This window comes from Orcinus orca, chromosome 21, assembly GCF_937001465.1.
Source record: "Orcinus orca chromosome 21, mOrcOrc1.1, whole genome shotgun sequence".
In the NCBI taxonomy this organism is placed as follows: Eukaryota; Metazoa; Chordata; class Mammalia; order Artiodactyla; family Delphinidae; genus Orcinus; species Orcinus orca.
The window spans coordinates 4,984,918-5,009,933 of record NC_064579.1 but is presented as its reverse complement, the minus strand read 5'-3'; the positions used below and the strand labels follow the sequence as shown (position 1 = coordinate 5,009,933).

The 25,016-nt window shown below is 35.5% G+C and overlaps 1 protein-coding gene across 14 annotated transcripts in view; it reads left to right on the top strand.

Annotated features, from left to right (window-relative positions):
• Nucleotides 1-25,016, top strand: part of ADAM32 (ADAM metallopeptidase domain 32) — a 159,792-nt gene that overhangs the window by 21,935 nt on the left and 112,841 nt on the right. For 11 of the 14 annotated variants that reach the window (XR_007474639.1, XM_033415009.2, XM_049704279.1 and 8 more), the window contains 5 exons: nucleotides 7,550-7,611; nucleotides 11,228-11,303; nucleotides 14,448-14,524; nucleotides 15,819-15,996; nucleotides 24,507-24,575. Coding sequence is in view for 13 of the 14 variants with exons in the window: in XM_033415009.2 (XP_033270900.2) it covers nucleotides 7,550-7,611; nucleotides 11,228-11,303; nucleotides 14,448-14,524; nucleotides 15,819-15,996; nucleotides 24,507-24,575 (462 nt within the window). In the remaining variant the exon portion in view is untranslated. Of the gene's footprint in view, nucleotides 1-7,531; nucleotides 7,612-11,227; nucleotides 11,304-14,447; nucleotides 14,525-15,818; nucleotides 15,997-24,506; nucleotides 24,576-25,016 lie in introns of all 14 variants that reach the window. The other 3 variants (XM_049704275.1, XM_049704278.1, XM_049704281.1) reach the window with 3 other exon arrangements.

Here is a 25,016-nt window from a genome sequence, read left to right as displayed (position 1 = left end):
TTAGGCATTTTATTCTTTTTGATGCAATTTTAAACACAATTGTTTTCTTACTTTCTCTTTATGAGTTTATTATTAGTGTGTAGAAAAGCAACAGATTTCTGTATGTTAATTTTGTGTCCTGCAACTTTACTGAATTCATTTATTAGTTCTAATAGTTTTTTGGTGGAGACTTAAAGGTTTCTTTATATAGTATCATATCATCTGCAAATAGTGACAGTTTTACTTCCTCCCTTCCAATTTGGATGCCTTTTATTTCTTTGTCTTGTCTGACTGTTGTGGCTAGAACTTCCAATACTATGTTGAATAGGAGCGGTGAGAGTGGGCATTCTTGTCTGGTTCCTGATTTTAGCGGAAAAGCTTTATGCTTTTCACCATTGAGTAGATGTAAGATGTGGGTTTGTCATAAATGGCCTTTATTATGTTGAGATATGTTCTCTCTATATCAACTTTGCTGAGAGTTTTTATCATGAATATATGTTGAATTTTGTCAGATGAATTTTATGCATTAATTGAGGTGAATATGTGATTTTATGCTTACTTTTGTTAATGTGGTGTATCAGATTGATTGATTTTCAAATATTGAACCATCCTTGCATTCCTGGACTAAACCTTACTTGATCTTGGTGTTTGATCCTTTCTGTATATTGTGTTTGGTTTGTTTATATTTTGTTGAGGATTTTTGCATCTATGTTCATCAGCAGCATTGGGGTGTAATTTTCTTTTTGGTAGTGTCTTTGGTTTTGGTATCAGGGTGATGATGGTCTTGTAGAATTAATTTGTGAGTGTTCCATCCTTTTCAATTTTTTGGAATAGTTTGAGAAGGTTAGGTATTAACTCTTCTCTGTATGTTTGGTAGAATTCGCCTGTGAAGCCATCTGATCCTAGATTTCTGCTTGCTGGAAGTTCTTTAAAATCCAATTTCACCAATAGTGATCTGTCTGTTCACATTGTCTGTTTCTTCCTGACTCAGTCTCGGAAGCTTGTATGTTTCTAGAAATTTGTCCATTTCTTCTAGATTGTTGAGTTTGTTGGCATATAACTGTAGTATTCCCTCTCTCTCATGATTTTTTGTATCTCTGTGATATTGATTGTTATTTCACCTCTTTCATGCCTGATTTTGTTTATTTGGGTCTCCTCTTGTTTTCTTGATGAGCCTGGCTAAAAGTTCATCAATTTTTTATCTTTACAAACACCAGCTCTTGGTTCCTTGATCCTTTCTTTTTTTTTTTTTTTTGATCTCTATTTATTCCCTCTATGATCTTTATTATTTCATTCCTTCTGCTAACTTTGGTCTTTATTTGTCCTTCTTTTTCTAATTCCTTTAGATGGTAGTTTAGGTTGTTTGTTTGATGTTTTTCATATTTTTTGAGGTCGGCCTGTATTTCTATAAACTTCCTTTTTAGAACTGCTTTTGCCACATCCCATAGATTTTGGAAAGTTATGTTTTTATTTTCATTTGTATTGAGGTATTTTCTGATTTCTCTTTGATTTCTCCATTGACCCATTGGTTTTTTAGTAGCATATTGTTTAGTCTCCATGTGTTTGTGCTTTTCTCATTTTTCTTCCTGTAATTGATTTCTAATTTCATAACATTGTGGTCAGAAAATATGCTTGATATAATTTTTATCCTTAAATTGTTGAAATTTGTTTTATGGCCTAGTGTGTGATCTGTCCTGGAGAACGTTCCATCTGTGCTTGAAAAGAATGTGTATTCTGATGATTTTGGATAGAATTTCCTGTAGATATATATTAAGTCCAACTGGTTATTATGCCATTTAAGGCCACTGTTCCCTTATTTTTTCTGTCTGGATGATGTGTTCATTGATGTAAGTAAGGTGTTAAAGTCCCCTACTATTATTATATTATTGTTAATTTCTCCCTTTGTGTCTGTTAATGTTTGCTTTGTATATTTATATAAATATAAAATAATAAAATATATAAAATTTATATAAAAACATATATACCCAATACAGGTATTGGGTGCATATATGTCAATCAGTGTAATATCCTCTTCTTGTATTGATCCCTTTATCATTATATAATGCCCTTCTTTGTCTTTTGTTTTAGACTTTGTTTTAAGGTCTATTTTGTCTGATATGAGAATTGCTACCCCCCACTTTCTTGTTGTCACTATGTGCATGAAATATCTGTTTCCATCCCTTCACTTTCAGTCTCTGTGTGTCTTTAGCTCTGAAGCAATTCTCTTGTAAGCAGCATGTAGATGGGTCTTGTTTTTTTTTAATATAGTTAGCCACCTTATGTCTTTTGATTGGACCATTTAATCCATTGACATTTAAAGTAATTATTGATAGATATGTACTTATTGTCCTTTTGTTACTTGTTTTCTGGTTCTTTTTGTAGTTGTTCTCTGTATTTCTACTTTTTTTTGTTTCTTCCCTTGTGGTTTGATGATTTTCTGTAGTGTTATGTTTGTGTTCCTTTTGCTGTAGTTTTGTGTATCTGTTGTAGGTTTTTGATTTGTTGTGACCATGGGGTTCATATATGTTGACCTATAACTCTATCTACTTGTTTTAAACAGGTAGTCCTTTAAGTTCAAACACATTCTTAAAGAGCTACATTTTTTTACTCCCTCCCCCACAGTTTTTATTATTGTTGTCATATTTTATATCTTCATGTTTATCCCATTACTGATTATTGTAGTTATGTTTGATTTTACAGTTTTGTCTTTCAGTCTTCATGCTAGCTTATTTAAGTTGTTGATCCTCAGCCTTTACTGTATATTTGCCTTTACTAGTGGGATTTTTCCTTTCCTGTAGATTCTTACTTCTTATTACAGCCTTTCTTTTTCACTTAGAGAAGACCCTTTAACATTTCTCTTATGTTATGTTTAATATTGATGAACTCTTAATTTTTGCTTGTCTAAGAAGTTCTTTATCTCTCCTCCAATTCTAAATGATAATTTTGCTCTGTAGAGTATCCTAGTTTGCAGGTTTTCCTTTTCAGGACTTTGAATATATCATGTCACTGCCTTTTGGCTCACAAGGTTTCCACAGAATAATCAGCTGATAGCCTTATGGGAGTTCCCTTGTGTATGACTCTACTTTTCTCTCTCTTTTTTTAAATTAGTTATGCATTTTATACGTATTAGTGTATATATATCAATCCCAATCTCCCAATTATCTTTCTCTTGCTGCCTTTCAAATTCTCCTTTTATCTTAACCTTTTGCCATTTTAATTATCATATATGTCTTGATGTAGTCTCTTTGGGTTCATCTTGTTTGGGGTCCTCTGTGCTTCCTGCATCCGAATTTCTGTTTCTTTTTCAGGTTTGGGAACTTTTCAGCTATAATTTCCAACCCCCAGTCCCTGGCCATAATCCCTTTATAATTTCAGTTTGGGTTGTTGGTTCCCTGGCTCTTGAGATACTACTGCAAGAGTTAGTAACCTTCTCTGCAGAACTGCCTTTCAGTTATTGAGCTGCCTGGGAGTTACTCGACCCCATCCCCCAGGGTAACCCTTCAGCCAGTGCCTAATTGTTACATGGGTCTAAAAGCCCAGCTCCACTGTCTCAGGTGGGAAAGACTCTGAGGCACAAGTTTTACTCTATAGAGTTTCCCCGAAGTATCAGGTTAAGGCTAGAATTTACCTGAAATCATATTTTCTTTCTTCTTTTTTTTTTTTTTTTTTGTGGTACGCGGGCCTCTCACTGTTGTGACCTCTCCCGTTGCGGAGCACAGGCTCTGGACGCGCAGGCCCAGCAGCCATGGCTCACAGGCCCAGCCGCTCCATGGCATGTGGGATCCTCCCAGACTGGGGCACAAACCCATGTCCCCTGAATCGGCAGGTGGACTCTCAACCACTGTGCTACTAGGGAAGCCCTGAAATCATATTTTCTTTAGCTTTATCTTCCTCTCTATTTTGCTTCTCTTACTTCCTTACAGGTTCCTCCAGAGAGTGCTCCCTAAATAAAGCACTGACAAAAGTATCCTCATTTCAGACCCTGCTTCTAGGAAACCTGACACTAACTGACTAGTCCATAGTTTTTATTAAACAGAAAGATAAATTCTCAATGTAGATCACTGTAAATTCAGATAAATCTACTTCTTCTGAGACCCCCAGTGCTTAAAGGTCTACAGGGTTTCCAGACCTTTACTAAAATATGTTTTGTGAAGATGAGTGATATTTCTTTCCTGGAATCCTATGATTGTTTTTTGAAAATTAATTTTTATTGGAGTATAGTTGATTTAAAATGTGTTATTTTCTGCTGTACAGCAAAGTGAATCAGTTATATATATATCCTCTCTTTTTTTAGATTCTTTTCCCATATAGGTCATTACAGAGTATTGAGTAACATTCCCTGTGCTATACAGTAGGTTCTTATTAGTTATCTATTTTATATATAGTAGTTTGTATATGTCAATCCCAAGCTCCCAATTTATCCCCCCCTTCCTCCTTGGTAACCATAAGTTTGTCTTCTATATTTGTGACTCTGTTTTATAAATAAGTGCACTTGGACCATTTTTTTAGATTCCACATATAAGCAATATCATATGATATTTGTCTTTCAAATATTTGTCTGATTTACTTCACTCAGTATGACAATCTCTAGGTCCATCCATGTCACTGCAAATGGCATTATTTCGTTCTTTTTTATGGCTGAGTAATATTCCATTGTATATATGTGTATATATATATATATGTATATATATGTATATATGTATGTGTACCACATCTTTATCTATTCATCATCCATTGGTGGATATTTAGGTTGCCTCCATGTCCTGGCTGCAACGAACATTGGGGTGCATGTGTCTTTTTGAATTATGGTTTTCTCTGGATATATGCCCAGGACTGGGACTGCTGGGTCATATGGTCATATGGTAGCTCTATTTTTAGTTTTTTAAGGAACCTCCATGCTGTTCTCCATAGTGGCTGTACCAATTTACATTCCCACCAACAGTGTAGGAGGGTTCCCTTTTCTCCACACCCTCTCCAGCATTTATTGTTTGTAGATTTTTTGATGTAGATTTTTTGATGATGGCCATTCTGACTGGTGTGAGGTGATACCTCGTTGTAGTTTTGATTTGCATTTCTCTAATAATTAGTGTTGTTAAGCATCCTTTCATGTGTCTCTTTGCCATCTGTATGTATTCTTTGTATTCTTTGGAGAAAGGTCTATTTAGATCTTCCATCCATTAGATTGGGTCGTTTGTTGTTTTGATATAAAGCTGCATGAGCTGTTCGTATATTTTGGCAATTAATCCCTTGTTGGTTGCTTTGTTTGCAAATATTTTCTCCCATTCTGTGGTTGTCTTTTTGTTTCATTTACGGTTTCCTTTGCTGTGCAAAAGCTTTTAAGTTTAATTAGGTCCCATTTAGTTTTTTTTGTTTTTATTTCCATTACTCTAGGAGGTGGATCAAAAAGATATTGCTGCGATTTATGTCGAAGAGTGTTCTGCCTCTATTTTCCTCTAAGAGTTTTATATTGTCCGGTCTTACATTTAGGTTTTTAATCCATTTTGATTTTATTTTTGTGTATGGTGTTAGAGAATGTCCTAATTGCATTCTTTTACATGCAGCTGTCCAGTTTTCCCAGCACCACTTATTGAAGAGACTGTCTTTTCTCCATTGTCCATCCACTTTGTCATAGATTAGGTGACTACAGGTGTGTGGGTTTATCTCTGGACTTTCTATCCTGTTCCATTGAAGAGGAGTGATTTTGGAACCATATGAGTGAGTGAACAGTAAAAGTGTTTTCTGAAAGTGTTGAAATTATTGTAACACTTTACAAATAAAAGTTCCAGAAGGGATCGAATTTCTTAATCATTGAAAGTCTGTTATTAAAAATTAAAACCCATATTTGCTGGTATTATTCAATAAATTCTCTTATGGCCTCCATTGATCAACCCCTCTACATTCTTTAAAGATCTAGCTCATTTTCTGTACATAGTCTGCAGAGAGAATGCGTGTCATGCTACCTCTCACAGTATAGTTAGAGGGAGTATATCTGGTATACTAATATCTTAATAATTATTATGTTTTCATTTTGAGAAAAATATTCATCCCAGAACTACTTTGGGGGACTTGTGCATCAGGTCCACTTTAGAAAGAGATAAATATTCTCCAGCATCTCTGTTCAGTTATTGCATTCAGATCTCTAAGGGGAATTTTTTTCACTCATGTAAATTTTACAGCTAGGACATGTTGCTGCTTCAGTATCAGTATCCTGTGTTTGGTATTTCTGCCTTATATCTGACATATACCTGTTTTGCTTCTTTCTTCAATTTATTTCTGGTTTTACTTAAAAAACCTTTAAAATTTTTAGAATGATTTTAGATTTATGAAGAATTTGCAAAGATGCTACCTTGAACTCCCATATATGTTCACTCAGTTTTCCCTAAAGTTAACATCTTATATAACCATGTTGATACATTACATTTATCAAAACTAAAAAATTAACATTGATACCTTACTATTAACAAACTGTAGGATTTATTTGGATTTCACCAGTTTTTCCACTAATGTTCTTTTCCTGTTCCAGGATCTAATTCAGGATACTACATTGCTGTTAGTTGTTATGTCTCCCCAGTCTCCTTTGCTCTGTTTTTCTGTTTCATGACCGTGTCATTTTTAAAGAATATCGGTCAGATATTTTGTAGAACGTCCCTCAGTTTGGATTTCTCTGATGTTTTATCATGATTAGACTGAGGTTATGAGTTTTAGGGAAGATTACCATAGAGGTAAAGTGCTCTTCTCATCACATCATAGCAGCAGGTACATGGTATCCACTTGACTTCATAACACCAGTGATGTTGACCTTTCTGTTTCATTTTTGATCATTTACTAGACCTTTTAACAACTTGCCTTATTATCTCTTGATTTGTATTGTCTCCTTGTTGCTTCTTATTTTCACAGATCTGGAAAGGCTTATCTTTTTTTGTGTTGTGCTATTTGTGTCTTTTTGGTTTTTATATGCTTTAACTAAGTTTTCTTTTTAATGATGATCTAACTCTGGCTTTTCACATGTTCTCTTTTGCAAGATGAAATCTCATCACTTAGGTTCACTGACCAACTGATATTGCAACTCATTGCCATCCATGTTTTAACCTGAGAATAATTGGGATGGAGTAAAAAAACTATGCCAAATTTTGTTCAAGTGTCTTCTGTTTAAAAATATAGGAAGCAAGCCATACATTTCAGGAAAATGGTTAAAATAAATAATTTTTGTGCCTAATGGATTAAGTTAAGCTTCACTGATGTGTAGAGTACCTTATTATCCCAATGATGCTACCTGAGTAGGCATTACAGCATGGCACATCGCCTCTTCTTTTAGAAGAGTTTAAAATTCAGTCACATATGATTTCTAGTGCTGTACAGCTCCTTAGATTGGGCTTCTTTTTGTGGATATAGTAAGAATGGATAATATAATAAATAAATATTATCATTTTTGATATATTATTGCAGATTTTAAATCACACATAGTCTGAGACATTTTAAGCATTATATGGAAGGATTAGTTGATGTAAAATTGTTGTTTCACTTCTTCTATTACATTTGTCTTCACTCTCAGTTGTTCTGGATTCTCTAGGAACAGGTATCCTATATTATTCCAATAGATGAGAAACCGTATACCGTGCACCTTAGGCAAAGGTAATTTTTTATTCTTTACTTTTAGATTTAATTTTATTTATATGAATTTATTTACTTATAATAAAAATAGAGTGTTAAAAATAATGTACTTTTTTATTAAAAATTTTAGTTGTCTCAGATGAACAGATGCTCTCCTGTGAATTAATTTTTTGGTCTTAATGCCTCATAGTCTTTTGTGAATAGGGGGGTTAGGAACAGGAAAAATAGGGACTTGTCTCCTGAAGATTAATCTATATGATCTTAAGTTGGCAGAACCAGCAGGACCTGTATAATCAGGGCAGGATGTGATAAGAAAGAAGTAAGTCTGTAACTGTATCAGTTAGGGTTTGATCAGGGAGGCAGGCTCACCACCAGGAAAATGAAATAAGGGATTTAATATAGAAATTAGATCATACAGTGTTCTGGAAACTGGTGAATAATTTATGGAAAATAGTACCAGCTATATACCATGCCTAAGAGAATTATGAACATATTTTAAATAACTTTCTGTAGGGTTTAATTCTCTCTTGGAAACCCAGTAGAGAAAGGCTGGCTTGGAAGCAATTTGTAACTTTCAAGATTTCAGTTAAATTTTGGGTGTAGAACTAGACTACATGGTATTAAGGAGAGGTGAATTGTGAGAAACTGAAAGTATTAAGTGAAAATGACTTTTTCAGAAATGTTCAGCAGAGAAAAAAAGAAGAATATGAATGCTTTTTAAGGAAGAAAAAACAAAGTATTTTGGCTGAGAGGAAGTTTCTTAAAGAGAGAAGTATAAACAAGTGATTCATTGTGTTGTTAGATGCCACAAAACGGCATTGAGTAAAAGAAGTGTTAACCTACCTACTCCTTTAGACAGAAGGGAAGAATAGTAAATGACCACTCAAAGAACTTTTCAAGTGCATAAGAGGGAAAGAGAGAACTCATATTATATTTGAGTATCTTATTGAAACTATAAGCAGTAGTAAGAAATAGAGAGACTGGAGCTTGGGAGATGGATAGAGCATGTATATACTCTGTTTTTGGAAATCACCTGTATAATAATTAGGACACCATGCCTATAGGAAGTCATAGGAAGCTATTGCAAGAAACTTATATGGGAAATAATGAGAAGTATAATTACGAACATGTAGGATTTATTATTTTTTTTTAAGACATAACTGAGGTGGCAGAAAAAAAGATTAGATAACAGATTGGACATAGTGGTAGCACAGATTTGGTGGGGCAGTGAAGGAGAAGGAGAGCACATCTGCGTCAGGGGATATCCAGGAGAAATGTCCAGTGGCAGTTTGATTGATAGATAGATTGATTGATTGATTGAAGTATAGTTGTCTTACAATATCATATTATTTTCAGGTGTACAATATAGTGATTCTATATTTTTATACATTACAAACCATATAATTACGTTATATTGACTGTATTACCTGTGTTGTACATTGCATCCCTATGACTTACTTATTTTATAACTGGTAGTTCATACCTCTTAATCCCCTTCACTTATATATTAAAGGCCATTTATGACAAACCCACAGCTAACATCATACTCAATGATGAAAAGCTGAAAGCTTTTCCTCTAAGGCCAGGAATAAGACAAGGATGCGCCCTGTCACCACTTTTATTCAACACAGTATTGGAAGTCCTAACCATAGCAATTAAAAAGAAATAATATGCATCCACATTGGAAGGGGAGAACTAAAATGGTCACTATTTACAGATGGTAGGGTAACATAGAAAACCCTACAGACTCCACCAAAAAGCTGTTAGAACTAATAAATGAATTCAGTAAAGCTGCAGGATACAAAATTAATATACAGAAATCTGTTGCATTTCTATACACTAATAATGAAATATCAGAAAAAGAAATCAAGAAAACAATCCCATTTACGATTGCATCAAAAAGAAAAAATACCTGGGAATAAATTTAACGAAGGGAGATGAAAGACCTGTACTCTGAAAGCTGTAAGACATTGATAAAGAAATTGAAGAGAACACCAATAAATGGAAAGATATACCATGCTTATGCATTGGAAGAATTAATATTGTTAAAATGTCCATACCACTAACCAAGGCAATCTACAGATTCAGTCCAATCCCTATCAAAATACTCATGCATTTTTCACAGAAGTAGAACAAATAATCCTAAAATTTGTATGAAACCACAGAAGACCCCAAATAACCAGTTATATTTAGTTCAGGTCATGTGAGAGAGGTGTGGGTTTCAGAGCCTTCTTTTTAATATAGGTACAAATGAGGCACCAGAAATGAACAAGATACAGCGGTGGGGGTGAATATTAATGATGAGAAGGAAAAACAACCAGAATTGAAGGCCATGGAAGCATTTAAGTGAAGAAGTAAGGATCCAGATGAAGGGACTTATAAAAGTAGACAAAAAGATATGAGGGAAACCAGAGGTAAATGGTATGATTGAAGTTGAAGAGCAGATGTTTTAAAGAAGGGGAGTGTGGTCAATAGTGTGTTAGAGTAGCTTTACGTGACTCAAACTGCTTTTTGGATTTAACAACAAGCGGGTCATTAGTAATCTCTATGGCAACTGTTTTAATGGAGGATTCCCAGCAGAAGCTAGACTGGGTGGTCTAGTTACATTACATTGGATTGAGGAGTGAGCACCAGGTGAGAAAGCATAAGTAAAATAGCATAATGAGGACAGGGAATGATACCAGAGAAGGTTGAACTTAGACTTGTAGTTTCAACACCTATGTTCTGGTTAGTATGACTTTTGCAGAATCCTCTTCCACTTCATTATAGTAATATATATTTAATAGTAAAGTTGAGAGAGAATGAAAGAATAGGGAATTCCCTGGTGACACAGTGGTTAAGAAACCGCTTGCCAGTGCAGGGAACACGGGTTCGAGCCCTGGTCCGGGAAGATCCCACATACTGCGGAGCAACGAAGCCCATGCACCACAACTACTGAGCCTGCACTCTAGAGCCCGTGAGTCACAACTACTGAGCCCGCATGCCACAACTACTGAAGCCCACACACTTAGAGCCCGTGCTCCGCAACAAGAGAAGCCACCACAATGAGAAGCCCACGCGCCGCAATGAAGAGTAGCCCCCGTTCGCTGCAACTAGGGAAAGCCCATGCATAGCAACGAAGACCCAACACAGCCCCAAAAAATAAATAAATGAAGAAAAATTTAAAAGAAACGAATGAAAGAATAGAAAACTCATAATCCTACACCCATTTCGTATCTTTTGTAAATTTTAAAATGCTTTTCTCTTATAGTCTCTTATTTTTTAAAGGAGTATAAGATAGGAAAATTATTTTGAGTAAATGCTTATTGCTTTGAATAAAGATTACATACAGGTCAAAAGAAGACACTACCTTTGTCAGGGATTGGCAAACTTTTTCTTTAAAGGCCCAGATAGTAAATATTTTAGGCTCTGAGGATGATAATATCTTTGTCAAAATGACTCAGCTCTGCTGTTGTAGCGTGAAAGCTGCCGTAAACCATATATAAGTGAATGGGTATGGCTGTGTTCAAATAGAATTTTATTTACAAATGCAGAAGGTAGGTCAGATTTGGCTTGAGGGATTTAAGTTTGCTGACTACTGCTTTACATGTTTCAAAAAGTATAACTTAAAATTCTCTCATTCTTTTATTATATTCAGATTTTTTTTAGCAGATAATTTCATGGTTTATTTGTATAATCAAGGATCTGTGAATTCTCATTCTTCAAATATTCAGGTAAGATTTAAATTTTATATTTCAAAGATTTTTAAAACCCTTTTTACATTGAATACTTTCCTAATACAGAAGACTGTATTCACAGGGGATGTATTTAAGTGATCCACTTATGCCTCATTTCACCCATTATTAGGCTTTATTGAAGTCTTGGCCAATTAAAGACAAACTAGATTGACTTACCTTCTACTCTGCCTAGAACATAGGCACAATTAAATTAATTAGTTTATATTTTGTTGAATAAATGAACATACATTAAATAATAATAAAAACAAGTACAAATCTTACTGAATCTGAAATCATAGATTGAAATCCTTTCCTTCTTTTTTAGTCCCTGTCTCATCCATCAATGAATCATATTGACTCTACCTTTCAAATTATGTACTAAGATCCACCCTCTTCCTCTGTCTCTATCTGCTGATACCACTGTAAACATCATATCTAGTTTGGATTATTGCTGTAACTTCCGGAATAATCTCCCTGCCTCCACACCTTGCTCACCTCCTCAGTTCCCAACATGACAACCAGATCAATCCTATTAAAACCTGGTCAGATCATATCACTTCTCTGTTCAGAAGCCTCCATGGGATGATTTCTCGTTCACAAAGTGAAAACCAAAGTCATTTTAGTACCCTACAGGCTTTACACAGTCTGGTTCTCTTTACTTCTATGACCTCATTTCCAGTTATTCTCTACCTTGCTTATTCTGTTCCAGTCGCCTTGGTTTCCTTGCTATTCTTCAAACATACCAGACATGTCCTCCTTTCAAGAAATTTTCACTTTCTATTTCTTCTGATCCAGATGTTTGCTCTTTCCCAAGATACAATGTTTCTCTCCCTCATTTCCTTCAGGTCTTTGCTCAAAACCATCCTGTTAGTCCTTGACTAACCCCTATTTTAAATGGCACTCTTAACCTTATTACTCTCTTAACTTACCTGTTTTGTTTTTCTCCATAGTGGTTATCAATATATGATGTACCATATATTTTATCTATTTATTTTCTGTTTTTTCAGTGCAATATAACCTTCATTTCACCAGAGCTTTTGGTCTGTTGTATTCAATGATGCATCCCTAGTGCCTAGAAAAATGCCTGGCACATAGCATATAATAAAAATTTGTTGAATTATTGAAATATGTTACTTCACTTCTATTGGAAAGGACCATTACTTTCCTTTTATTGCTCCTTCCTTCTCCACATAGTTCTAACATAAAGGCATGTGTTAATAAGAAAACATACATTGATTTATACCAAAATTCATAGCACTATCTTGGAAATTATATAATTTTCGTATTTTGTCTGTGATGATGTTTGCTGTGTCTCTGTGTTAATTGTACTGTGGTCAGAGACTGAACTTGGTGTGATTTCAGTCCTTTACAATTTGTTTTTGTGTTTCATGGCCCAGAATATGGTTTCATTTTGGTAAATGTTACATGTTCTTTAAAAAGAAAGTGTATTGGGCTTCCCTGGTGGCGCAGTGGTTGAGAGTCCGCCTGCCGATGCAGGGGACACGGGTTCGTGCCCCGGTCCGGGAGGATCCCACATGCCGCGGAGCGGCTGGGCCTGTGAGCCATGGCCGCTGAGCCTGCGCGTCCGGAGCCTGTGCTCTGCAACGGGAGAGGCCACAACAGCGAGAGGCCCGCGTACCGCAAAAAAAAAAAAAAAAAAGTGTATTCAATGGAATATTACTTAACTATAAAAAAAGATGAAATAATGCCATTTGCAGCAACATAGATGGACCTAGAGATTATCATGTTAAGTGAAGTAAGACAAAGACTAATATCACATGATATCACTTATATGTGGAATCTAAAATAATTATATAAATGAACTTATTTATAAAATGGAGATAGACTCAGAGACAGAAAACAAACTTACGGTTACCAGAAAGGATAGCGGCAGCTGGAGGGGGAGATGAATTAGGAGTTAGTGATTAACATATACACATGACTACGTATAAAATAGATAAACGACAGGGACCTACTGTACAACACAATATATTCAGTGTCTTGTGATAACCTATAATGGAAAAGAATCTGAAAAAGGATACATATATAGGTGTATGTATGTATAACTGAATCACTTTGATGTACACCTGAAGCTAACACAACATTGTAAATTAACTACACTTCAATAAAAAAAATGGTTAAAGAAAAGAACTCTGTGCAAAAAAAAGTATATTATATATAGTTGTTTTTTTTTTGTGGTACGCGGGCCTCTCACCGTTGTGGCCTCTCCCGTTGCGGAGCACAGGCTCGGGACGCGCAGGCTCAGTGGCCATGGCTCACGGGCCCAGCCGCTCCGCGGCATGTGGGATCCTCCCGGACCGGGGCACAAACCTGTGTCCCCTGCATCGGCAGGCAGACTCTCAGCCACTGCGCCACCAGGGAAGTCCTATATATAGTTTTTAAGTAGGGTTTTACCTATATTAGGTTAACATTCTGTTCAACTCTTCTATAGATTCTGAATGCTAGATTTATCAGTTACTGACAGAAATGTATGTGCTTAAAAATCTTTTAGTATGATTATGCATTTATTTTTCTTTGTTTTGGCTTTTTGTAATTTGAAGCTATGTTATTAAATAAATACAAACTTGGAATATTTATATCTTCCTGGTGAATTGAAACTCATGTATCATTATGAAATGTCCCTCTTTATCTCTAGTAATGCTTCTTGCCTTAAAGTCTACATTTTCTGTATTAGTATCGCTTCAGAATCATCCATTTGGTTTGTGTTGGTGTGGTCTATCTTTTTCTAGCTCTTCAATCTTTTTGTGCCCTTAAATTTTAGATGTTTCTTTTTAGCAGAATATCAGAATTTAAAGGAAATCCATACTCACAATCTTTGTCTTTTAATCGATGACGTAAATTTATATATTGGAAAATAATTTTACCTAAAATATGGGATAAAACTTTGGAAGCAGGATGTAAAATAATAATCCCAAGTATTGATCTGAAAAGAGTAGTTAATATGGTGAAAGTGGCAAATATGGGGAGACCTTTTTTCTGAATGTCACTTTATCGTTACTGATATAAACTGTATATAGCCTGTGAAAAATATTCAGAAAGTTCTATTAAGTATAAAAAGTTAAGAAATCATTAGAAAGTTTTGTCAACTCCTAGGTAACCACTTTATATTTTCGCCCCCAGACTCAGTGCTACTACCAAGGATATATTGAAGGATATCTGAACTCTGTTGCCACACTTAGCACGTGCTCTGGACTGAGGTTATGTATTTTTTTGTCATTAATATGCAAACACCATGGTTATGATATTTGTCTGCAGAGAATTTGTTAGTTTATACTAAGTGTGGAGCTGGTAGAGGATTCCCATGTGGAGGTTATTCAGTGAATAATGATAATAATAATAATAATCTCTTCCTCTGAATATGTTTCTTCTCTGATTTCCCTTTACTTTCCCCACTGACCAGAGACATGTCTAACTTCTTGAAGGTTTAGATTTCCTGGTGTCTTTGCTCTGTATCTTGTTTCTTCTTTAGTACAGAAATGACAGTTGAACGTGTCTGACTATAGCAAGTTGGAAGAGCTGAGTTTGGGGTAGCTTATTTTTTCAGCACATAGAGTATTCTTGATACCTACCGTGTACCAGCTACTGGCCTAGTGTTTGGAGATGTAAAAATAAATAAACAAAGCATGCTGTTTCACAAAGGGAAATCATCTTCAGAGAGAGGAAGCACTTCTATATAAACAAATAGGTATTATTATGGTACTCATTTTTCTAGTAATATCACTATCTTAATCTCTCTAAGAACTGTAGGGTTTCCTCTTTAGTGCTTGGAGAGTTTTCCATTCTGTCAGGATATTCTTCACCTTCATATTGTAGTGTAGGAGCCTTGTTTCCACAAACGAATTTTACTCAGTGCTTTTTACATGGAATTCTGAAATGTGTTTTTTAGAGAGTAGTCACTTGAACTGTTACCTGTATTCAAGAAAGAATACTTATAAAAGTTGTTTACTCTTTAAAATTTAGCTTTTAATTTCTTATTCAGACTAGGTACATAAACAAAATTCATAAATGCCTTCTAATTACTGCTGAATTTTATTTTTATGAATAAAATTACTGATTATGTATCCTTTTTTTATGCAAGCAATGTAATCATTGCAGTGCAAAACAGAAAGAAATTTATACAGATTTCTATTTGCTATTGCTTTCATTAAATTACTGACTTCGGGAACAGGAGAATGACTTGATCACAGTAATGCTGTGTACTTGCTAGCAACTGATTACATAATTTGTGCTGCGTTTATAACTATAAAGTAAATTAAACGGAAAGTTACTTTTTTGGATTGGGGAAGACCTTTTTTTATCTCTTCAGAGTCATCTCCAAAACATAAAGAGTTTGGGTCAAAATACTGAGCTCAAAAACATTCTGTATCTTTCTTCTCACTCTCCTCCTCCCCCTCCTTCTCCTCCTCCTCCTCCTTTTTTAAGGAATTCTGTCGGAGTTTTATGATATAGAATTAATTAAAAGCACTTAAATTTTTAACCTTAATTTTACAGAGGAATATTGCAGTTTGAAAATTTTTCTTATGGAATTGAGCCTCTGGAATCTGCAGTTGAATTTCAGCATCTTCTTTATAAATTAGGAAATGAAAACAATGAATTTGCAGTTCTTATTGAAAATAACCAAGACACAGAACAAAACCCAATGGACTATAATGTTTTTATAAGTGAAAAAGTGAGTTATGTATGCTTTATTACTCTTTCAAGGCAGTTATTGCTTTTATTTACTTATTAATTTAATTTATTTTTTAACATCTTTATTGGAGTATAATTTTTTCACAATGGTGTGTTAGTTTCTGCTGCATAACAAAGTGAATCAGCTATATGTATACATATATCCCTATATCTCCTCCCTCTTGCGTCTCCCTCCCACACTCCATATCCCACCCCTCTAGTTGGTCACAAAGCACCGAGCTGATCTCCCTGTGCTATGTGGCTGCTTCCCACTAGCTATCTATTTTACATCAGGGAGTGTATATATGTCCGTGCCACTTTCTCACTTTGTCCCAGCTTACCCTTTCCCCTCCCCACGTCCTCAAGTCCATTCTCTACATCTGCATCTTTATTCCTGTCCTGCCCTTAGGTTCTTCAGAACCTTTTTTTTCCTTTAGATTCCATATATATGTGTTAGCATACAGTATTTGTTTTTATCTTTCTGACTTACTTCACTCTGTATGACAGACTCTAAGTCCATCCACCTCACTACAAATAACTCAAATTCGTTTCTTTTTCTGGCTGAGTAATATTCCATTGTATATATGTGCCATATCTTCTTTATCCAGTAATCTGTTGATGGACACTTAGGTTGCCTCCATGTCCTGGCTATTGTAAATAGAGCTGCAATGAACATTGTGGTACATGAGTCTTTTTGAATTATGGTTTTCTCAGGGTATATGCCCAGTAGTGGGATTGCTGGGTTGTATGGTAGTTCTGTTTTTAGTTTTTAAAGGAACCTCCATAGTGTTCTCCATAGTGGCTGTATCAATTTACACTCCCACTAACAGTGCAAGAGGGTTCCCTTTTCTCCACACCCTCTCCAGCATTTATTGTTTGTAGATTTTTTGATGATGGCCATTCTGACTGGTGTTAGGTGATATACCTCATTGTAGTTTTGATTTGCGTTTCTCTAATGATCAGTGATGTTGAGCATCCTTTCATGTGTTTGTTGACAATCTGTATATCTTCTTTGGAGAAATGTCTATTTAGGTCTTCTGCCCATTTTTGGATTGGGTTGTTCGTTTTTTTTGATATTGAGCTGCATGAGCCGCTGGTAAATTTTGGAGATTAATCTTTGGCAGTTGCTTCATTTGCAAATATTTTCTCCCATTCTGAGGGTTGTCTTTTCATCTTGTTTATGGTTTACTTTGCTGTGCAAAAGCTTTTAAGTTTCATTAGGTCCCATTTGTTTAGTTTTGTTTTTATTTCCATTCCTCTTGGAGGTGGGTCAAAAAGAATCTTGCTGTGATTTATGTCATAGATTGTTCTGCCTATGTTTTCCTCTAAGAGTTTTATAGTGTCTGGCCTTGCATTTAGGTCTTTAATCAATTTTGAGTTTATTTTTGTGTATGGTGTTACGGAGTGTTCTAATGTCATTCTTTTACCTGGAGCTGTCCGTTTTTCCCAGCACCACTTTTTTTTTTTTTGTGGTACGCGGGCCTCTCACTGTTGTGGCCTCTCCCGTTACGGAGCACAGGCTCCGGACGCACAGGCTCAGGGGCCATGGCTCACAGGCCCAGCCGCTCCGCGGCATGTGGGATCCTCCTGGACCAGGGCACGAACCTGCGTCCCCTGCATCAGCAGGCGGACTCTCAACCACTGCGCCACCAGGGAAGCCCCCAGCACCACTTATTGAAGGGGCTGTCTTTTCTCCATTATATATTCTTGCCTCCTTTATCAAAAATAAGGTGACCATATGTGCGTGAGTTTATCTCTGGACTTTCTATCCTGTTTCATTGATCTGTATTTCTGTTTTTGTGCTAGTACCATACTATCTTGATTACTGTAGCTTTGTAGTATAGTCTGAAGTCAGGGAGCATGATTCCTCTAGCTCCATTTTTCTTTCTCAAGACTACTTTGGCTATTCGGGGTCTTTTGTCTTTCCATACAAATTGTGAAGTTTTTAGTTCTAGTTCTGTGAAAAATGCCATTGCTAGTTTGATAGGGATTGCATTGAATCTGTAGATTACTTTGTATAGTATAGTCATTTTCACAGTGTTGATTCTTCCAATCCAAGAACATGGTATATCTGTCCATCTGTTGGTATCATCTTTAGTTTCTTTCAACAGTCTCTTATAGTTTTCTGCATACAGGTCTTTTGTCTCCTTAGGTAGGTTTATTCCTAGATATTTTATTATTTTTGTTGCAATGCTAAATGGTAATGTTTCCTTAATTTCTCTTTCAGATTTTTCATCACCAGTGTATAGGAATGCAAGAGAATTCTGTGCATTGATTTTCTATCCTGCTACGTTACCAAATTCATTGATCAGCTCTAGTAGTTTTCTGGTAGCATCTTTAGGATTCTCTACGTATAGTATCATGTCATCTGCAAACAGTGACAGCTTTACTTCTTCTTTTCCAACTTGGATTCCTTTTATTTCTTTTTTGTCTCTGATTGCTGTGGCTAAAACTTCCAAAACTGTGTTGAATAATAGTGGTGAGAGTGGGCAACCTTGTCTTGTTCCTGATCTTAGAGGAAATGGTTTCAATTTTTCACCATTGAGAACGATGTTGGCTGTGGGTTTGTCATATATGGCCTTTACTATGTGGAGGTAAGTTCCCTGTATGCCTACTTTCTGGAGGGTTTTTATCATAAATGGGTGTTGAATTTTGTCGAAAGCTTTTTCTGCACCTGTTGAGATGATTATATGGTTTGACTCCTTCAATTTGTTAATATGGTTTATCACATTGATTGATTTGTGTATATTGAAGTATCCTTGCATTCCTGGGATAAACCCCACTTGATCATGGTATATGATCCTTTTAATGTTCTGTTGGGTTCTGTTTGCTAGTATTTTGTTGAGGATTTTTGCATCTATGTTCCTCAGTGATATTGGCCTGTAGTTTTCTTTCTTTGTGACATCTTTGTCTGGTTTTGGTATCAGGGTGATGGTGGCCTCGTAGAATGAGTTTGGGAGTGTTCCTCCCTCTGCTATATTTTGGAAGAGTTTGAGAAGGATAGGTGTTAGCTCTTCTCTAAATGTTTGATAGAATTCACCTGTGAAGCTATCTAGTCCTGGGCTTTTGTTTGTTGGAAGATTTTTAATCACAGTCTCAATTTCAGTGCTTGTGATTGGTCTGTTTATATTTTCTATTTCTTCCTGGTTCAGTCTCAGAAGGTTGTGCTTTTTAAATATTTGTCCATTTTCTCCAGGTTGTCCATTTTATCGGCATATAGTTGCTTGTAGTAATCTTCATGATCCTTTGTATTTCTGCAGTGTCAGTTTTTACTTCTCCTTTTTCATTTCTAGTTCTATTGATTTGAGTTTTTCTCTTTTTTTCTTGATGAGTCTGGCCAATGGTGTATCAATTTTGTTTATCTTCTCAAAGAACCAGCTTTTAGTTTTATTGACCTTTGCTATTGTTTCCTTCATTTCTTTTTCGTTTATTTCTGATCTGATCTTTATGATTTCTTTCCTTCTGCTAACTTTAGGTTTTTTTTGTTCTTCGTTCTCTAATTGATTTAGATGTAAGGTTTAGTCGTTTATTTGAGATGTTTCTTGTTTCTTGAGGTAGGATTGTATTGCTATAAACTTCCCTCTTAGAACTGCTTTTGCTGCATTCCATAGGTTTTGGGTCATCGTGTCTTCATTGTCATTTGGTTCTAGGTAGTTTTTGATTTCCTCAGTGATCTCTTGGTTATTTAGTAGTGTATTGTTTAGCCTCCATCTGTTTGTATTTTTTACAGATTTTCCCCTGTAATTGATATCTCATCTTATAGCATTGTGGTTGGAAAAGATAGTTGATATGATTTCAATTTTCTTAAATTTCCCAAAGCTTGATTTGTGACCCAGGATATGATCTATCGTGGAAAATGTTCCATGAGCACTTGAGAAGAAAGGGTATTCTGTTGTTTTGGGGTAGAATGTCCTATAAATATCAATTAAGTCCATCTTGTTTAATGTATCATTTAAAGCTTGTGTTTCCTTATTTATTTTCATTTTGGACGATCTGTCCATTGGTGAAAGTGGGGTGTTAAAGTCCCCTACTATGATTGTATTACTGTCTATTTCCCTTTTTATGGCTGTTAGCATTTGCCTTATGTATTGAGGTGGCAGCTTGCCAAGAACCATCTCTTCAATTGCTTCAAGTCCTGTGGGTCTCATAAATGCAAGCCCCCTAGCCACCAGAGCCAGGCATTGAAGGAGCATTCCCTAGGTGGTAGCTGCAAAAACTGGGGCACTTGTTTTAAAAACTAGGGCATCAATTGCATGTAAAATTCCCTTGCAGGAAAAACTGGATCTCTGGAGGGTAGCAGAGGGAGTTCTTGAAGATAGCACTCACCCTCTGAGGTGTCTGGAAAGCATGACACTTAGCCCATAGATGTGTGTTTAATTAGAAGTCTGCCTCTCAGGCTGCAGCCATGATGATTAGCTAATAGGCCTCTGTAACAGAAAGACTGAGGTCTTGGATCTTTTGCCTCTTGCTGGCTGGGGCCTGGTAGCTGTTTAAGAACTCTTTCTCTGTTAGCTACTGTCCTATGGGACCCACAAGTATAAGCCCCACTGGCTGCCAGAGCCAGGTGATGTAGAGGTATTCCTGGGTAGCTGCCATAAAGATTGGAGTGCCTAACAGGGGTATGAGCTCCTTTATGATCATTACAATCCCATGGGATTAGGAATGCAAGCTCCTTTGGCTTCCAGAGTCAGGCAGTCAAGTAATGTCCCCAGGGAGTCAGCTGCAACGATCGGTGCACCGGATGCATGTAAAAGCTCTCTTCTGGGAGATATAGTGCTCTGGAGCATGGACAAGGGAAAGCACGAAGATGGTACCTGCAGGTCTTCATCACTGGATGTGTGTGCTAATTAGATGCCTGCCTCTCAGGCTGACACCTTAATATAAGCAAGGGAATTTCCTTTACTTTAAGTCTGGGCATGACTAGCTCCCTCTGAGCTGGGCCCTACAGAAGGTAAGTCCAAGTGCCTGGGCCCTTGTTGACCTGGTTCCCAGAATGACACAATCTTGTGAGTCTGGGGACTCAAGCCCCATTGGTTTCCAAAGTTCCATATTTTGGGGGCTTGTCTCTCAGGTGCAGGTCCTAAAAGTTGTGGTGCCCAATGTGAGGTTCAAACCCTTCACTCCTCAGACAGAAGCTCCAGGTTTAGAATTTTCTCCAGGTTGTGGGTCATAGCACTGAGGGTGGCATTTACGGTAAGAGTGTGTCTCAGTACATCCTACCTGATTCACCATGCTTTTCTTCTCATTTTCCTGATGTATAGTTACCACTCAGCCAGACTTTAGGTTTTTTAAAAGAGGAAATTGTTCTGTATGTAGTTGTAGACTCAATAGGTCTTTGGGAGGAGTTGATTTCAGGATCTTCATATTTTGCCATCTTGAACTGGAACTCACATTAAATTTTTCCAAGAAAACATGAAATAATAACGCTCACCAGAAAGATAAATATATAGCAAAGGGAGTGGATTAATCAGTTACAAAGCTACTATGAAGGTTAAAAGACGAAAGTAGTAAAAATAGTAATAACTGTGATTATAATAATTAGTTAAGGTATACACAAGATAAAAGAGATAAAATATGACATAAAAAACATAAAATGTGGCAGGGAGTAAAAATGTTGAGCTTTTTCAGAAAACTTAAGTTGTTGTCAACTTACAATAGACATATATAAGTTATTTGTAAGCTTCATGGCTTACGAATAGCAAAAACCTATAGTAAATACACAAACAATAAAAAGAAAGTAATATATTACTAAAGAAAGTCATGAAACCACAAAGGAAGAGAGCAAGAGAAGAAGAAACAAACAGCCAGTAAACAATTAATAAAATGGCAATAATTACTTTTAAATTTTATTTGAGTTCTCTCATTTCTCTACCTATCAGTAATTACTTTAAATGTAAATTGACTGAGTTCTCCAGTCAACAGACATAGAGTGGCTATGTGGATTAAAAAAATAAGACCCATCTGTATGCTACATACAAGAGACTTTTGATATAAGGACACACAGAGACTGAGAGTGAAGTGATGGAAAAAGATTTCCAAGCTAATGGAAACCAAAAGAAAGCTGGAGTAGCTATAATTATATCAGGCAAAATAGGTGTAAAAAAAAAAAAGATTGTAATAAGAGACATGGATGGGTGTCACATAATGATATAGGGGTCAATTTAACAAGAAGATATAACATTTGTAAGTATTTAGGTACCCAACATAGGATAACCTAAATATATAAAGCAAATATTAACTGACCTAAAGGGAGAAATAGACAGCAATATAATAATAGTAGGGAATTTTAATATCCCACTTAAATCAATGGATAGATCATCCAGACAGAAAATCAATAAGGAAACATTGGCCTTAAATGACACATTGGAATGATGGACTTAACAGATATATACAGAATACTCCATGTAAAAGCAACAGAATACACATTCTTCTGAAGTTCTCATGGAACATTTTCCACGAGAGATCATGTTAGGCCACAAAACAATCTTAATAAATTTAAGAGGATTGATAACATACGAAGCATGTTTACTGACCACAATGGTATGAAACTGGAAATTATTTACGTGAAGAAATCTGGATAATTCACAAATATGTGAAGTTTAAACAGTATGCTACTGAACAACAAATGGGCCAAAGAAAAATCAAAGGAGAAATTTTTAAAAATACCTTGAGACAAAAGAAATTGGAAATAGCATATACCAAAAATTTGTGGGATGCAGCAAAAGTAGTTCTACGATGGAAGTTCTTAGCGATAAATGGCCTACCTCAAGAAACAAGAAAAGTCACTAATAACCTAACTTTATACCTCAAGGAACTAGAAAAAGAACAAATGAAACCCAGGATTAGCAGAAGGGAGGACATAACAAATGTAGGGCAGAAATAAATGAAACAGATTCCAAAAGGACAATAGAGAAGGTCAGTGCAGCTGAGAGCTGGTTCTTTGAAAAAATAAAATTGACAAACCTTTAGCTAGGCTCACCCAGAGAAAAAGAGAAATCATAAAATAAAAAATGAAGGAGATGTTACAACTGATCCCACAGAAATATAGACTACTAGGAAGAATTATATGTTAACAAATTAGGCAACCTGGGGAGGGAAAACTTGGGAGCTTGGGGTTAACATATATACACAACAATATATGAAATAGATAACCAACAAGAACCTACTATATAGCACAGGGAACTATACTCAATATTTTGTAATAACCTATAAGGGAAAAGAATCTGAAAAGGAATACATATATATTATATGTCATATATATTAAATATATATATATATATATATGAATCACTTTGCTGTACACCTAAAAGTAACACAACATTGTCAATCAACTATACTTCAATTTAAAAAAATTAGGCAACCCAGAAGAGATGGATAAATTTCTAGAAACACCTAACCTACAAAGACTGAATTGTGGTGAAATAGATAATCTGAATAGACCAATTACTGGTAAGCGCATTTAATCAGTAGTCAAAAATATGCTAACAAACAAAAGTCCAAGACCAGACTTATACAATTCACTGGTGAATTGTACCAAACATTTAAAGAATAATTAATACCAATCCTCAAACTCCTTTTCCAAAGAATAGATGAAGGGGGAACACTTCCAAATTCATTTTACAAGGCCAGCATACCCTGATACCAAACACCAGACAAAGATACCACAAAAAAGAAAAGAAAAGAAAAGAAAATTACTGGCTAATATCCCTGATGAACATAGATGCAAAAATCTTTAAAAAGATAATAGCAAACCAAATTCAACATTAAAACATTAAAAGGAAAAAAACATTAAAAGAATCATACACCATGCTGAAGTGGGGTTTATTGCAAGGATGAAAAAATGGTTCAACATCAGCAAATCAATCAATGTGATATACCACATTAACAAAATGAAGGATAAAAATCATGATCATCTAAATAGATGCAGAAAAAGCGTTTGAAAACATTCAGCATCCATGTATAATAAAAACTCAACAAAGTGGATACAGAGGGAACATACTTCAACATAATAAAGACCATATATGGCATGCCCACAGCTAACATTGTACTCAACGGTGAAAAGCTGAAAGCATTTCCTCTAAGATCAGGAACATGTCAAGGATGCCTACTTTCGCCACTTTTATTCAACAAAGAATTGGAAGTTCTCACCACAGTAATTGGGTAATAAAACGAAATGACACGCATTCAAATTGAAAGGAAGAAGTAAAACTGTCACTACTTGCAGATGACATGATATTATATATAGAACACCCTAACTACTCCATAAAAAACTTATGGAGTACACACACACACAAGATAAAAGAAAATGGTAACTGTGTGAGAGTGGATATGTTAATTAGCTTGAATGTGGCAGTTATTTCACATTGTGTATGTATATCAAAGCATCAAGTCTTATAGCTTAAGTATATATATATATTTCAACTATGACTCAGTAAAGGTGGAAAAATATTTTAAAAGTTCAGAATAAACAATTTGTGAAAGTTTTTAAAGACTGCTATTCTTTCTTTCTAGCCAGAATCAGCTGTTCCAGATTTAATTCCTCTTTATCTAGAAATGCATATCGTGGTGGACAAAGTTTTGGTATGTGTTTTGCTTTTTCTTTGCTTTTGAATATTTGATATGAATGTATGATTATCCCTAACTAGAAAGGAACTTAAAGATTCCAATCTTCTTACTTCCATGTCACTCCTAGAGAACAGTGAAGACGTCTTCTGTTTGAAGAATCGAATATTCAAAATTACATTAGTTCTATCAGAAATGTTTTATTTGAAATCTTTACATAACAAACCTGCATAACAAAATGATTTTTTTTTTTTTTTTTTGCTGGTACTTCACATCTTTAGGGCCTTTCTCAATCCACAAAAATTTTTAACGGTGATTTTGTAAAGTGAAATTCTCTAAGCTTTAATTCTTGTTTTAGGGTACTTGAAGAGCAGCATGTAGTCTAGAGAATCTTTTTCCCTATAAGATATTTATTGGCACAGCAATGATGATAGTATAACTACTTATGATAACTGCTTA